Below are 17,348 nucleotides of genomic sequence, written 5' to 3'. Positions count from 1 at the left end.
CAACTCATTATTAGTAAATTGCCGTTCAGATAATACTGATGAAAAAGAAACACAAAGAGAAATTTTCTATTATGAAACTTTTGTTCTCTCTTTTGGTTGTGTGTGTATTTAATTGCGTTTCTTCATAGGTTAATTTGTAATATGAAATTTTAATAGTGCTCTAGTTGTTTCCCCAATAGTGCAAACTTACACTGGCATAATAGTATATGTTATCCATAGCGTACGCCAAAAAAACTAAATAAAGTGAATAAAAAAGACAGTGATATATTATTAATGTGTACATAATCGGAATGGAGCAATGTACGATGTGATGTAAAAGCAATGTTTATCTATCTTTTTTCATGGTAAATCTTGTCCACAGTTGCCCTCCAATTTTTCATATTTATAGTTTCAGACGATGACAAGTTGGAAAGTCATTTTATGGACACCCTGTATGCTTAAGAAAAAACAAAATTTTCTTCAAAATTATCAAATTAACCATGTAGGATAATGCTTGTTAGGTTTTATTGTAAAAATTTAGTGTGATTAAATATATTGCACTAAAAAGAAGCAGGACCGCCACCGGTGTTTTTAGGTATAACGTATAGTCCGGCCTTTATAGTGTTAACCTGCGATTATAGTTTAACCCGGGCATGTCACGAATGTTATCATTTTTGTACACAAAATGCATTTCGGGTTTCTCTGAGCAGAACAAGGAAGATACAATTACATTAATGCGTGGTAATAAGGAATAGGAAAGAGATGTCTAGTTAGATTTTCTCCCGCGTTGTATGTGTGTGTGGATTCCAAACTGATTGTCATTTAAGCGTAAAGATAAATATATAACAATAGAAGGTTCAAGATAACACAACAATAGAAGATTCAAGAACCACAAAAATAGCAGGTTCAAGATAACACAACAATAGAAGGTTCAAGATAACACAACAATAGAAGATGCAAGATAATACAACAATAGAAGGTTCAAGATAACACAACACTAGAAGATTCAAGATAACACACCAATCGAAGATTCAAGATAACACACCAATCGAAGATTCAAGATAACACAAGAATAGAGGGTTCAAGATAACACAACAATAGGAGGTTCAAGATAACACAACAATAGAAGGTTCAAGATAACACAACAATCGAAGATTCAAGATAACACAACAATAGAAGATTCAAGATAACACAACAATTGAAGGTTTAAGATAACACAACAATAGAAGATTCAAGATAACACAACAATAGAAGATTCAAGATAACACAACAATCGAAGATTCAAGGTAACACAAGAATAGAGGGTTCAAGATAACACAACAATCGAAGATTCAAGATAACACAAGAATAGAGGGTTCAAGATAACACAACAATAGGAGGTTCAAGATAACACAACAATCGAAGATTCAAGATAACACAACAATAGAAGATTCAAGATAACACAACAATAGAAGGTTTAAGATAACACAACAATAGAAGATTCAAGATAACACAACAATAGAAGATTCAAGATAACAACAATAAGAGGTTCAAGATAACACAACAATCGAAGATTCAAGGTAACACAAGAATAGAGGGTTCAAGATAACACAACAATCGAAGATTCAAGATAACACAAGAATAGAGGGTTCAAGATAACACAACAATAGGAGGTTCAAGATAACACAACAATCGAAGATTCAAGATAACACAACAATAGAAGATTCAAGATAACACAACAATAGAAGGTTTAAGATAACACAACAATAGAAGATTCAAGATAACACAACAATAGAAGATTCAAGATAACAACAATAAGAGGTTCAAGAAAACACAACAATCGAAGATTCAAGGTAACGCAACAATAGAAGGTTCAAGCTAACCCAGCAATAGAAGATTCAAAATAACACAACAATAGAAGATTCAAGATAACACAACAATAGAAGATTCAAGATAACACAACAATAATAGGTTCAAGAAAACACAACAATCGAAGATTCAAGATAACACAAGAATAGAGGGTTCAAGATAACACAACAATAAGAGGTTAAAGATAACACAAGAATAGAAGTTTCAAGATAACACAAGAATAGACGGTTCAAGATAACACAAGAATAGAAGGTTCAAGATAACACAATAATCGAAGATTCAAGATAACACAAGAATAGAAGGTTCAAGATAACACAACAACAGAAGATTTAAGTAACGCAACAATAGAAGGTTCAAGATAACACAACAATAGAAGATTCAAGATAATACAACAATAGAAGGTTGAAGACAACACAACAATAGAAGGTTCAAGATAACACAGCAATAGAAGATTCAAGATAACACGACAATAGAAGGTTCAAGATAACCCAACAATAAAAGGTTCAAGATAACACAACAACAGACGATGAATAGATTTAGACTAGGGGACGTCAATGAGTAAATATTTGGTGTATTTATAGTTTTGTACCGAGTTTGGAAGTGTCATGAAACATCAGTTTTTTTGTAAATATGTATAAATCAATGACAAGAACAATATGCTCTCAAAAAGGGCTTGTAATCAAGACCTGATGTTGGTATTTCAAAAGCTGAATACCATTTATGCGATTTTTTTAATTGCAAAGCGTAGATTCATTTTGTAGCCTATTACAGTAACGGAGCCTATTGTATAATACTATAGGCCATGCGTTTGAGACCCCTGTTTTAAAGGGTTAAAGATGGCGGAATGAGTCAACCTGGTATTTGACGAAACTCTACATGTATGTGTTCATTCAACACGACACTAGCTTACAGGAATCATAAATCGACAAACGAGAAGACGGTTCTGTCAAATTCACGCACCAATTTGTAAAATAACAGCCTCTAAACAGCAACAAAAAGTTCGAATGCATATTGATGAAAATGATAACAATAACAACACTTTAGGCACGCTATATGGGCGTTCATTATGCTTTTATTTACTAGTAAAAGCTCCAGAAAATTCATTTGTCATTTCTTCCTTCGGGGTTGGGGAGAGGGAGCGTGAAAATGGGAGATCCCGATATCTCTGGAAGTATTGGCTCCTAGACTTTTGATAAGGATATTGCGTGACGATGTATATTCCAAGCTTTGTATTTATATACTCTAACGCTAGGGAGAGAGAGAGAGAGAGAGAAAGTACGTTTCTAATCAATCAATATCAATCAATACGAGACTGAAGTTTGTGGGGAGATTGTACACAACAAAACATACGTCATCGTCGTATAGTAAAAGTGCAGCTTGTCCTGTAACGCCGGATAAAAACGAAATCTATTGCAATGGAGCCAAAATCAATAGCGGGGAACATTTCTCATGTACTAGCACGAGAATTCTGACAAAGTTTTACTGCAGTCGAAATCAGTTATAACGACCTCGGTTGCAACGGAACCTTGGATATAACGTCAATAATTGGAAGTTCGGGCTCATTGCCATGGAGCAGTAGTTCCCAAACTTTTTGATGCGCGGCCTCCTTTTAACAAGAACTTTGTTGGCGAACCCTTTTCTCAACTTCAGTAGTAATTTAATCGATAAATGGCACTGCACCGGTACCATTTATATATGTGCGGCCAATTCGAGACGGGGAAGGCCGCTTCGCGAATTGGCTAAGAGTTTTGGCCAAAGTCCGAACTAAAGAATTGAACTTAATTGAATTCAAACTTTCGCAGGTCATTTCCTCAAAGTGGCCCTGGGATCCCGAACTAAAAGCTCGATGTGCTGATGTAAGTAGTATATACATGATCATATCTGGGCCCGGGGGGGCCCAGATATGATCATGTAATAGAGGGGTGGGGCCCAGATATGATCATGTAGCAGGTGGTTGTCTCCCAGATATGATCATGTCTCCTCGTTTTATTAATGATAATAAACAAACTTCAAGTTTATAAGCAGTAATTCTATCAACTCTGCGGTAGTGTAGTGGTTATAGTCATAAACATTAACCTACACTGCTGTAGAGTTTTTAGGAAAATCAGAAAAAGAGATGTAAGAGTTCAAAATAAGCGAGAAACAGTTTTATATATTTATTTTTATTTTTTGCAATATTCTGTTCTATCATGATTGTAAAACTTATTAGAATAGATTTATTTAATTCCACCTACCAAAAATCTATTTATCTCAGAAGGAGCTAACTTCTAACACTTATTCAAGAACCACAGCTCAAGAAAGTTAACTCGTGTTCACGCATGAGGTGGAGTTTTGAATAAAAATGAATTTTCCAAATTTTTTTACACAGGACGTGATAGAGAATGATCTTTTTCATTTTAGATTTCCATCTACGACTGTGGTTTCTGGACCTACGTTAAGTGGAAAAACTACTTTAGTTAGGAAGTTATTGAAGTGTAACATTTATGGAAAAGACATAAAAAGTATAATGTGGTGTTATTCAACATTTCAACAATGGTTTTTGGAAGAAAGAAATATAAATTTCCATCAGGGGCTACCTCAAGCGTTTGAAAATAATGCCGATATAATTGTAATTGATGATTTATTAGAATCTCTGAATGAAGAGGTCTCTCGCTTATTTACAGTTACTTCTCATCATGGAAATAAAAGTGTAATACTTTTGACTCAAAATTTGTTTCCTAAAAATAAGATATTTAGAAACATCACTCTTAACACTCATTATCTTATTTTATTCGGAAACAACAGAGATTCGAGTCAAATTCAATGTTTGTCGCGACAAATGTTTCCAAGTAAATCTAAGTACTTTATTGATGCTTATAAAAAAGCGACAGAGAATCCATATGGGCATTTGTTGATCGATTGTCATCCGTTAAGCAACAAAACCTTTCGTTTAAGAGATTCATGCTTTCCCGATTTTGATGGTGTTTATTGGGTGTATGTTCCTTCAGCATGAAGTCAATACGTAAGAATTATCATATGTTGGCATTTTTACAAAAAGCAAATCCATCTCAACGTCGCGCTATACTGAAAACGCTCACTGGATCACAGTTAAATTGTATATGTGAAATATGTTTAAATACCCTGAACGGGAATGTTGGAAAAGCAAATATCTCAAAGCTTAAGAAATATAAGACGGTGATTAGAAAGCTCGCTGACAAAAAAGTTTCAGACACTGTCAAGAAACAGTTGCTAACAAATCAGACCGGAGGTGCATTTTTACCATATTTGATTCCAACTGTAATCAGCGCATTAGGAAGTCTTTTCCAACGATAAAAAATGGCTCAAAAAATGGCTTTAGTCCCAGAACAATATTTGTTACCTCGACGTATGCAAATTTCTGAAGAATCACGAACGGAAGATGAAATCGAATCTCTTTTGAATACTAATCACATGGCAGATGATGTTAAGGTTAAGATACTTAATAACATGGTATCAAAATACAAAAGACTTGTTCACACGCCGTATGAGCCCGTTAAAGTTTCTATTGAAAAGTCATCTGATGAATCGAAGGAAGAAGCTATTCCAATAAGCAATTCTGCCGAATTAGTTGATGAAGATCCAATGGTACAACAAATATTGCTTTCAATTCCACAAACAACCAGAAAATTCGTTCCGGCTCTTATAGATAAAATGAAGCAAGCTAATCTATTTTGGAACAAACAGGGTCAGTTGATTATAAATGGAGATTTGCTACCAGGAAGTCATGTGATTGATATATTTTCATTTATGTTGAGAAACCGAAAGAACATAAATTGGCCCCCGGGCTTTAATTTGTTTTTTCAAGAACTGATCAAGACTGGAATTCCTTTGGAATGGATACAAAATGAAGTACTAAAAAGAAGTTTCGCACATACGTCTCCTATACAGATTCAGGGGAAAAGCCTGGTGACACTATCAAAAAAGACCTCCCCTGAAGGCCATGTAAGTTCAGTAAATTTTCCTGAAGGTTATTTCACACCCCCACGGGAAAGTAAATTTAAGAAAAAAGAACATAAATTGGTAAGCCGCAGAGAACGGAGTAGAAGTCACGAACCTGCTGGTGCACAATGGTCAAACTATTAGAAAAAATCTACTATAATTTCGAAAGCCCGGCGTCATTTGGAGGTGTAAGAAAATTAGCTGAGCAAGCAAGAATTTCTCAACGGAAAGCGAAAGATTGGTTGATGAGTCAGGATGTGTATACACTCCATAAACCAGTGAGATATCGGTTTCCCACAAGACGAACTATAGCTCTAGGACCGAATGAGTTATGGCAAGCTGATTTGATGGATATGAAAAAATATTCACGTGAAAACAAAGGAATAAAATATTTGTTAGTCGTTGTTGATGTGTTTCGAAGAAAACTTTTTGTTCATGCGCTCAAAAATAAAACACAAGAACAGGTTTTAGAAGGATTCAAAACACTTTTTAAACGAGAGAAGTGTCAGAAACTTCATACTGATCACGGAACGGAATTTTTTAATCGAAAATTGCAAAGTTTTTTTAAAAGTTATGGTGTTCATCATTATGGAACTCAATCTCCGAATAAAGCTTCTTTAGCAGAAAGAAAAATCCGCCAAATTAAGGAAAAAATATATCGGATTTTCACTCACACTTCAAAATATAAATACATTGACTTTTTACCCGCCTTAGTCAAATCTATCAATGATTCTATAAATCGCAGCACAGGTTTTGCTCCGTCAAAAATTAAAAAAATTCATCATTCGACAATATTTAAGAAATTATATGGTTCTAATGCAAACACTAAATTTAAGTTGAATATAAACGATCAGGTTAGAATATCGAAAACGCGGAAAGTTTTTCATAAATCTTATCTACCCCATTGGACACATGAAATTTTTCTAATCAAATCACGATATAAAACTCAACCACCGACGTATGATTTAATAGATTTGAAAGGTGAACCATTGATTGGACGCTTCTATGAGTTCGAATTACAAAGAGTGACAAAACCTTCAAATGCATTTTGGAAAATTGAAAAAATATTAAAATCACGTGAAGTTGGTAAACGCAAACAGTATCTCGTCCAGTGGCATGGTTTCGGACCTAAGTTCAATTCTTGGATTGAAGCAACGGCTTTGAAAAAATGAAAAATCAATTTTTTGTGACACTTGCAAGCAATGCTAATGATGATTTGTTTCCACAAAATACACAGAGTCATTTTGTGACAAAATTGTTCACTCCGTTACATTTAGAAGGTGATTGGAAATGTGCGCTCACTGATGCCATTTTTCCAAAATCATGGCACAATATTACTGAAAGTAATTCAAAATATCAGGTTTCGTTCACAGAGGAGATAGATGAACCTGATGTTAGAGAATATCAAATATTCATTTCTCCTGATGTGGACACTATTAATCAACGAATTTTGCATACAGCTAATACTAATCTGGTATCGTTTCAAATTAAAGATACTGAAGTAATTGTGACTATTCCAAAAGACTATGAGATAAAGATTACTGTTGAGCATGCCGATAAACTGCTATACATGTTGCATTTACCTGTGAAAGACGCAATCATAAATTCCACATCAACGTTCAAGTTTAGGTCTACGGGGAGTGATGTTAGTGAGCAATATTTCACCCTAGTGGACAAACGTAGTTTTCTGGTTCCAAATTTCATGATTCCGGTTAAGTACGTCAAAGAAGAATTCTCAAAATTATCATTTTTTGAAGCTTTAAATGAAAATATCAAGTTGATTACGAATAGAAATGCAGTCGAATTTTCACTCGATAAAACTGAAAAATATGTGCAAATAAAAGTTTCAAATGGCTTTGAATTGATCGTCAACAAGAATGATGCTGCATCTTTTGCTGCCTTAATGAATTTGAATAAAGAAGTTACAAAATTTTCCCATGGCTTGACTGCTCGTGTATATAACAAAGAGAGTGTTAAAATTAACAATTCGGATTTCTTTGAAATAGCAGAGGTTGCCTTTAGGCGTAAAATAGAAATTGAAAAAACAGAAAAATTTTCCCTGCCTCAAGGGCTATATTCTAGAGGTGAGCAACTGACGCACAGTTTCGAAAAAATTACTTTTCACATGCTAAAAAAAAATATGTCGAGAATAATGGTACCAGAAAACCATAAATTAACTCTATCAAGGGAATTAGCTGATTTTTTGGGTTTTGAGAGGCTGCAATTTCCACATGGCATATATTTTTCAAAATATCCGTTGCAATTGCATACAGCTATTTCTGAAATATTCATTTATACAGATGTGATAACTAGTCAGATCATAGGAAATGTTATGGCCCCCTTGTTGAAAATTATACCTGTTCTAAATGAGGGGGAAAACCAACAGATAGTTAGATCTTATAATAATCCTTTGTATTATTCTGTAAGTAAGAATTTCATCGAGTCTATTGAAATTCAAATTTGTTCAACATCTGGTGAACTTTTGAATTTTTCTGAGGGGAAAGTATTTCTTACCCTTTCTTTCATAGAGATGTAAAAAGAGAACTTTTCTCCAGCGCTTCTCATAATAGATATTATTTAGAAGCAGGTGTACTTTCATGGATATACATATGTATATAAGAGAATTATATGTTTACTTCTCATCATAATAGATAATATTTCACCAAAAGAATGTTATGTGCTCGACAATGTTGCAATTATTACATCAGTCAGCAAACTGGCAATGGTTTGCCCTATTTTCAAGGAAGATTAATTCAGCGGGGAAATGGTTTTTTTTCCAATATATTTCGTAGTGCTGTACCATTATTATCCCAAGTAGGTCATTACTTAGGTAAACAATTTTTGAAGTCGGGAATCCAGGTAGCATCTGATGTTATACAAGGCCAGAACTTTAAAACAGCTGCTAAATCTAGATTGATGCAAATGCGAGATAAAATTGCAGGTGATGTAGTTGACAAGATGCAGTCAGGTTCGGGCAGAAAGCGACGTGCAAATACTAAAAAAAAGATTAAAAAAAGACGGAAAGATATTTTTTCCTAAAATTATAAAAAGATATGTTCATGTATTTTTTTTCACTTCTCTTTCAACATGGAGGACAAAGGTTGTATCTGTCTCAAGTCAGAATTAGATGTTTTTGAAAAACAATTAATTCAAGTCGCTGTGGAAGGTTCAACATTTGTTGAAGTGAAGCCAGTTGCCAGCATCACCCAAAAAGGCCCAATTGAATTTTTGATAAATAACACAAATAGTGAAAAATATATAGATCCGTCTCAAATTTATCTTCACTTGAAAGCTAAGATCGTTAAACAAGACGGATCCGATTTGCCCGAAACAAGTAAATCTACACCAATAAACTATATTTTAAATACTTGTTTTTCTTCTTTGCAAGTATTTTTGAATGATAAGCCCATCAACAACTACGCTAACTATGCTTACAAAGCATACATAGAATCATTATTATTCACATCAGAAGCTGCTCAAAACAGTTATCTTACCAGTTCCCTCTATATCAAAGATACTGCTGGAAAACTGGACAATTTTGACCCCCAGACAAGTCTTAATAAGGGATTGAAAAAAAGACATGAACGTTGTAAGGCATCGCAAGAAATGGATCTTTTCGGATTGCTTCATTTCGATTTGGCTCAACAACCAAAACTTCTGATAAATGGTGTAGACGTCAGAATTAAACTAGAAAGAAATAAAGATTCGTTTGTGTTGATGAGCGATGTAACAGACACTAAATTACAAATAACAGACGCTAGTTTGTACGTGCGAAAAGTACAAATAGCTCCTTCTGTTCTTTTAGGCCATGCCAAAGCATTAGAAATAGGGAATATACAAATTCCGATACGAAAATCGGATTTGAAAACTTTTACTGTTCCAAATGGGACGCAAACTCACTCTATTGCAAATGCATTTTTAAGTGAGATTCCTAGTAGAATTGTTCTTGGTTTAGTTCCAAACAAAAATTTCAGCGGTGATGAAAGAAAAAATCCGTTTAATTTCGGACATTCGAATATAAATTATATATGTTTGAGAAAAGACGGTGTCACATATCCATCAAATCCCTACACCCCTTCTGCTAAATCATACGCTCGAAGTTATATGTCACTTTTCACAGATTTAAATAAATTTGCTAGTACTACAGATATTCCGATACTTTACGAGGACTATCCTCAGGGATTCATGCTATTTGGTTTCGACCTCACGCCTGACTATTCATCAGATAAACAAGATTACATCAGCACTATAGAAACCTCAAATCTTTCTATTGAAATGAAATTTTCAGAAGCTCTAACTGAGACGATGACTTTGATTGTTTATTCTCAAGTTCCAAAAACTGTGCAAATTGATAAATCTAGAAACGTTTACACAGATTTCTAAACATGAATTCCATTGACTTGTTTCAAATAGCACATAGCGATGGTTTACTATCACCAGTGTTCGCCGGAGTTTTTGCATGTGACCAACTCCCCCAACAAAAACGAAGAAAGCATAAGGCCTTTATTGTGAATTTAGATACAAAACATAAACCAGGTTCACATTGGATTGCTATGTATTTCGATGATAATAAATGTTATTATTTTGATAGTTATGGAATAATATGCAAAAACATACATATCTTACGATTCATGCATAAAAACTCGAGAGTAATTGAATACAATGTAACGGTGTATCAATCCCCATTCTCACGAACATGTGGTATTTTCTGTTTATATTTCCTTGCGCATATTGTGCGAGGTAAAAGACTGGACAAGCTAACAAGAAATAAAGAAGAAAATGAGAAAAAAATGCATGCTTTTGCTTCGAAACAAGTACTGAACTATCCTGATATACCTCAAAGCGATGTCATACAGTACTGTGAGAGTTTGCTTTAAACCAATTAGTGGTCCTAATTCATTTTTAATAAAAAAATTCGATCTTGTTATTCGTCATTCCATAATTTTGTAGGAGGAGTTATATGAACGTTGGTTTAGATGTTATATAAAAAGATATAGTAATGATAAAAAAATCTATTCTAAAAGTATGGAGCGATATGGTTACATCTACGTTTCTTCGGAAGCAAAGCCTATTTTTTGCTCTCCAAATTTATATTCTGATTTGATTGATGCTCTCAAAGATGGTGTAGCACAGGATCTCGATTATCTGGAATGTTGTTCTCTCCATCTACGCTATTTTAAAATTTTAAGTAATAAAAGCATTTTAGATTCCCTTCATAATCAATGGTTGCCTAACTGTTCACTAGTGAATGAAGAGTATGGTTTCATCATCCTTCGTGAAGAAGAATCCCATTTCGTTCCCCAAATATATGGCAGTCTATTTTACAACAATCTTTTTGATTGTTTAAAAGATGCTGTTGAATGCAATATCCAAGATGGGAATAACTCTAGTAAGATTGGTTATTTTAAAATGCTGAAAAGTGAAAAAGAAGTTATTGAAGAAATCCATCGACATTTGAGGAAAAAAACTTGAAATTGTTCGGCACAGTATCTACAAATTGTGAAAAATACCCAATGAACACTTTTGGGAAAACATATTGTAACCGCAAACATATGTAATTTGTATTGCTGTGATTTTTTTAAAACTGATTTGTTGAAAAAAAAATGTACAAAATGTCTGAAATGTTCAAACAATAAAAGTTATTTCACAAAATATTTTGTACGCATATTTTTTTTTTCTTGTCATTTCTTTATGAAGAGAAACTGAAGTAGATGATTTCTAAGTTCATTAACTTGGAGAGAGAGTAAGTATTAATATAGTAAAACATACAACTGAACAAAAAAATAGACACACAACAAAAACTGCAATCATTCAAGTTCTTTATTCTGAAGACCGGGAACAAGTAGAAATACAAGACCATTTATCCCAATAAATACAATCAGAAATTGCTTCAGTATTTCCAAATAATAAATAATTATTCATACGAGCAACAGTTCTGCAATTTATATGATAACTCACAATGAATACGATAAACTTGAAATATAATCCAGACTAATTTTTCTCTGATTATTTTTTTATGAAAAATGTAATATTGCTTTCATTTTACAGTAGACTCCCGATAATCTGACACAAATGAGGAGCCCTACCACAGGGAAATGCATGTAACACAGTAGATTCTAGAATCCCCATACAGGTGAAACTAGGATTTGGATTGGACATCGTCAACCCAACCTCTGGTTTCCGTTCTCATCCAACAGCCGAGGACCCCAACTGCTAGACTTATCGAACCAATACTGGTCTGAGTCGGTACTCCCGCGAGATCCCCGGTGGTTTCCTGGGGTCTAAAATTAACAATTAATGAAAAAGATGGAAATTATAAGGGATCCTAGGTTATCGTGTCGCATAAACTTCTATGCAAAGACAAGCAGCGACATGTTTTCCTCTTCTATGCTCGAAGGATCCCCCCACCCCCAAAAAAAACAACAAAAGAACGTCAGATTAGGAACAGGCAGACTATTGAGAATCTACTGTAATAACAAAACAGTTGCATGTGCTGAAACATTGTTCAGACGTTGTTTCACCTCCATTTTCTTTAAAAGATTATAAATAGTAATAATAACATTTGGCACAAAATGTTCTCATTATTCACTCGTCGCTCGATTTTATAAACCTCAAATTTCATTCCAGCATTGACTTGGTGCAAAGAAGATGAATTAATAGAAAATAAGTATACTCAAACCATGATTTTTTTTGTTGGGTATATTGTATCACGTTTTAAGTAATATTCGAATTTTTTATCTTCTATTCCATCCCCCCCCCTTCCCCCGAAGTTAATAGAAACGAGCAACGACTGTAATATAAAGATAAAATAAATAAAAGATATTAACAACATAGTTATACTCAAAATGTGGTACAAATACACCCAAACCACTACATTTTGGGTAATATCTACGTTGTTCATCTTCCATTTTTTCACCTCCATATCATGAAGAATATAATACTTTCTTCACTCGAGGGTAATGGATACAGAAAACAAGAATTAAGAGTCTCGTAGTAAGTAATGACCAAATGACTTAACGGTTATTCCATTGTCATCGATAAATTTTTTATCATAGTAAGGAGTTAAGGAAATTTTATTTTGAATTATCGTTGACAGTTTATGTTTCCGACTTCTGATAAGAGTTTGTGAATGATGCAACAATAAATCTGAGAATAATACATCTTTGTACATCTGATGCGAAATGTTTTCAACAACGTTTTTTTTTATGCCTTTTGCAGTCTTTTTATTTGTGTTCCCAAAAATGTATGAGTACATCTTGGGTTTGATAGCGCACACTTCTTTAATTGGTACTGATTTTGTTTCGTCTTTGAAACATCCTAATTTTCCTGTATTAGTCTTGCTGTACAATTGATGATTGGTAGGATAGTTGCTAGTATCCATAAAGTGACTGAAATGATTCTTCAAATCAGTATAAAGATCACGCGTATGGATGTGTAATAAAAGTGAATCGGTGTCAGTGTAAATTAGAGAACATTTTTCGTCATAAAAGTTTTTGAAATAGTCGTAATATGCTTTATACATATGCAATTTGCTAAGTTCTAATACACTAAAACCGACATATATGGGTTTATTTAACAAAAGATTAGTTTTCTTCAACTTAAAAACTACGAAATTGTCATTTATGCTTTCAAAATATTCTAAAGCAGGATTTGACATATATCTCTGACACTGAGCTTTGGTTACCGCGGTCTTTACATTAACACGTTTTCTGACATTTTCACACGATTTACCAAAAAAAGAATTGTTAAGAAGTTTGAAAAAAGATCTATCAAATTCGTTATTTGCTTCTATACGTTTATCATTATTGAATAAAATGTAATCCTTTAACCATGGAGTTTGTCTAAAAGACAAAGCTCTATGTATTTTTTTGATTTTCAACCCCTGTTGAAGGTAGTACTTTAGATTACGATAGTGAACAACGTATTTTTGTTTGTCGAACAAATTAGGTATTAACTTTTTCACCCCCTTATTAAATTTAAGACCCAACTGTTTCATGATTCGTTTTTGATAGGGGGAAATCATATCATAACTTATCACTAAATGTTCTGCAGCTAATGGAAAGTCGTCAGTTTTCTTATGAATAGAATCGGGATAAATAAGATCAACCTCAAGAAAATAGCCAGTTTCACAGTTATCTGAAATCTTCGTTACATCCAGTTTTTGAATTTCACGGTTAGAAAGCCATTTAAAATTATCTATTGGAAGAAAATCAGTCATAACTACTCCGTATAAGTTATTCGCGTCGATGGACATGATATAACTGTTAGGTTTTTTGTCATCATAACCATCAATGTATGGATTATTGGCTTTTGCAAACCGTTTGTTAACGTAGCTGATTCCTCCACGTATGCCCGATTCAATGAAAAGATACATATCAACGTCCGTTAGAAGTTCTAATTTCACTTCAGTTTTTTTTAATCCTGCATTAAATGACAAATCCGCTGCTGTAAGAAAATATATGGGATCGATTTCATAATATTTATATGACAATTTTCTGAAACTATTAAAAACATCAGCTAACAGTAAAACATCAGTCATTTGATACAGACGTAGATAGTCCTCAAAAGTTTTACATTGGTAGTATTTCCATATTAGATGAGCATGTTTATATTCATCATCAGTTACTGATTTTCTAGTCAAAATATTATAAAACTTATTTTTTTCTGGCAACTGTTTTTCATTTAAAACTTCTTGTGAGTCAAAGTAACTGTATGGAAATATCCCCTTTTGCCTTAAAAGATGGCAATATGCACTTTCACCAAAAAACATATTGAATATAGGGAATTCATAATTACTTATATTTAAATTATGAACAAGAGTAGATAATGATGCGCTGAGAAAATTGAAACTATCGAGAAATTTTATTCTATCCAGAGAAAATGTTGTGAATTTTTCCATATTAACAGGTATAACTCGTATAACATTTGCTACTTTCCTAGACAAATGTTTTAGTATTAAGTGTGAATCATAACCAGATCCGTTATGCATTATCACTGGAACAAAATATTTATTTCGAAATTGGAGGTTGCATGTTTGGTGGGCGAGCCCACGAAACTCCCCTGTAAAATGATTATGGTCCCTAACTCTCATTTCTCCACGAATGAATGTATTTTTACATATGTGACATTCGTTCAGATTTGTATGCATTAAAGTTGATTCATTGATAGGAACATTTTTTAAAAGCTTTTTTAAAACGATTTCTGCAATTTTATTGAGTAAAACAAGAAAATGCTGGACAGCATCCTTTCCTACATAGTCTGCATGATAGAGAATTTTATTTTTGTTATTTACTACTACTAGAGCATATGAAATCGGACAGTGGGTTTCTATTTCTTGCGTAGAGCTCACAGTCAGATCCTGTTTTTTATCATCATATAGACTTTTTTGCGTGTAACATTCAAAGTCGGCAAATACGGAAAACTCGTGCTCGACCATTTTTTCAGTTGATTTGAAAAAAAGTTTAGAATCGTTTTTGCTTGGCATGGAGAGTTTTTGAAACTTTCTGTTTAAACAAATTTCTCTATGGCTAAACAACGTTTTCTTTCTTTGGAAGCCGATAAGACAGTTTTTGCAAAAATGGTGAATACCATTTTTTGTGTTCATTAATCGATTAAAATTTTTTATTAAGTAGTAGTGGTTTTCAAAATACAGTAAATCAACTACATTTGCTGTCTCCTTCTTACTTATATAAATAGGAAAAATCTCACTATCATAAGCGAAAACATTTATAGAAAAATTATTTTTATTTTCAAAATAAGGAATTTTGTCAATTGCCATAGGAAAAACTATATTATTTGTATTTAAGAGTTTGATATACTTCTTATACGAATTCACATCATTTTTATGAGAAGAAACAGGAAACAGCTTTGCTAAAATGCAGTAAATGAAGCAAAGATCATCTTCACATTTTATGTTGAGTATGCATTTTTTATTTTGTAGTTTTTTTGGCAATTTTACTTTATAGCATCCACCACTAGTACTATTATATTTTCCTGTATGTATGTCAATATGTTTGATAGTCTTTATAACCCACCCACTTCCAAACCTTGTAAAGTTCTCTATTGAGTTTATGATTTTGTTATAAGCGGAATCTAATTTTTCATCAATTTCGAAAGAAGATGTCAAACGTTCTGCGAAAGAGCAAAAATAAAAATCTCGCTGTCTTAGTTCATCGCCAATGTATTTCATAAAAGTAATGGATAAGCAAATAATAAAACGAAGTCTTAATGATAATGAATTTTTAGAGAATAGATCATGAAGAGAACTTCGTACATTATTCAAAGAAAATAAAGGATCGATGATACTATTGCCAGTGATTTTGTATGTATATGTCTTACTCCAACCCTTAAATGCTGATGATTTTTCCACAAACTCCACCATTATGCACCACACCAAGAGTCAGATGCTATGTCATCAATCTTTCAAATGATGGTAAACAGTATCTACTCCCTTTTTTAACAGTGGGACTTGATCAATTGCAATATTGAAATGCTTCAAAGCAGCATTATCACTCGTAACACGACAGAAGCACATATACCACGTACCTCGAAATTCTTTTACTTCAATTGAAATTCCCTTTCCGCAATACACAGCAAAAGGCGTGATCAACTTCTGTTCATCATATCCATCATCTACCAAAATCACATCGTATGTCGGCGATGGTTTCTTTTTTGAGGTTTTCTTCGGTTCTTCACTCGAGGTTCTCTTTTTAGCTCCGGCTTTTTTCGGTTTTGATGTTGTGGCGATGAGTTCTTCACCGTCATCATCAGTTAGATTAGCTGTACGTTTCTTTCGTAACTCTAAATCTAAGTCTGATTTGGAAAAATGGAAAAAAACTATACGCAGATATATTTTTCAATTAAAAAAATCATAAAATTTTGAATAAATGGTATAGTACAGTAATATCGGAGTTGAACGCGAGTTTGATGTGATATATATTGAACTAAAAATTATTCAGTCCGAACAATGAGGATTTTTGAGAAAAACTTAAAAAGTAGAACACCGATGAATCTACTAAAAATAAAGACTACTTACTACTGAAACCTCAAAAAGAAAATTAATATATGGTATATTATAGAAAAAGAGAAAGATCCATATTATTATAGATGGATACACTATGAAAATTTCATCGAACCAGAGTATAGTATCATTACATTAGATTTTCACAGTATTTACAAGAAAAAAATTTCTTACCCGAAAAAGACATCCTCGGAATATGATCTTGTAAACTACTTGTTCCCAGTCTTCTAAAACGCTAGTAAAAATGTCTTTATATATATTCATGCACTCGCAATTACCTGCTTTGCAAAAATAAGAAATATTTTTCCATCTAAATGAAAAATAAATACATGAAGGCACACAAAACATTTCAAGAATCCGTCTAATGATTTTCGAGAAATAAGCATCCGTATAAATATAGCGATTTAATTCCCATTTTCTCTATTTGCCAACCTGCCTTTTTTCTCTAAGAATGTTCCATTGCATGGATAAAGAATTCATAATCCATAAAAGTTACCTTTTCTTTCATAATTTCGTTCAAGTAAAAAGTTTGTAAGCTTTAATA

General features: G+C 33.1%; 2 protein-coding genes across 4 annotated transcripts in view; one reads left to right on the top strand and one right to left on the bottom strand.

The window, feature by feature from the left end:
• Window positions 1-17,348, top strand: part of LOC149064380 (BAI1-associated protein 3-like) — a 462,395-nt gene that overhangs the window by 117,541 nt on the left and 327,506 nt on the right. The window lies entirely within an intron of this gene.
• LOC149064392 (uncharacterized) lies at window positions 11,587-17,079 on the bottom strand. 3 transcript variants are annotated; one of them, XM_089254993.1, is made up of 2 exons: window positions 16,979-17,079; window positions 11,587-16,596 (listed from the first exon to the last, which is right to left on the bottom strand). In XM_089254993.1, exon 2 carries the CDS (start codon window positions 16,163-16,165, stop codon window positions 12,764-12,766), a length of 3,402 nt encoding a protein of 1,133 aa, XP_089111119.1. In that variant the 5' UTR covers window positions 16,166-16,596; window positions 16,979-17,079; the 3' UTR covers window positions 11,587-12,763. The 3 variants fall into 2 exon arrangements, with proteins under 3 accessions (XP_089111119.1, XP_089111121.1, XP_089111120.1); XM_089254994.1 differs by having other exon boundaries at window positions 11,587-16,821; window positions 16,979-17,024.

This window comes from Pholcus phalangioides, unplaced genomic scaffold, assembly GCF_987345545.1.
Source record: "Pholcus phalangioides strain wild (caught in Gottingen) unplaced genomic scaffold, Ppha-v1.0 ptg000042l_1, whole genome shotgun sequence".
Lineage (NCBI taxonomy): Eukaryota > Metazoa > Arthropoda > Arachnida > Araneae > Pholcidae > Pholcus > Pholcus phalangioides.
Note: the sequence above shows the minus strand (reverse complement) of the source record. Positions and strands in the feature narration are given on the sequence as shown.

Excerpts from the sequence above, each read along its gene's own strand:
- LOC149064392 (XM_089254993.1), bottom strand. The coding sequence starts at position 16,165 with ATGGTGGAGTTTGTGGAAAAATCATCAGCATTTAAGGGTTGGAGTAAG.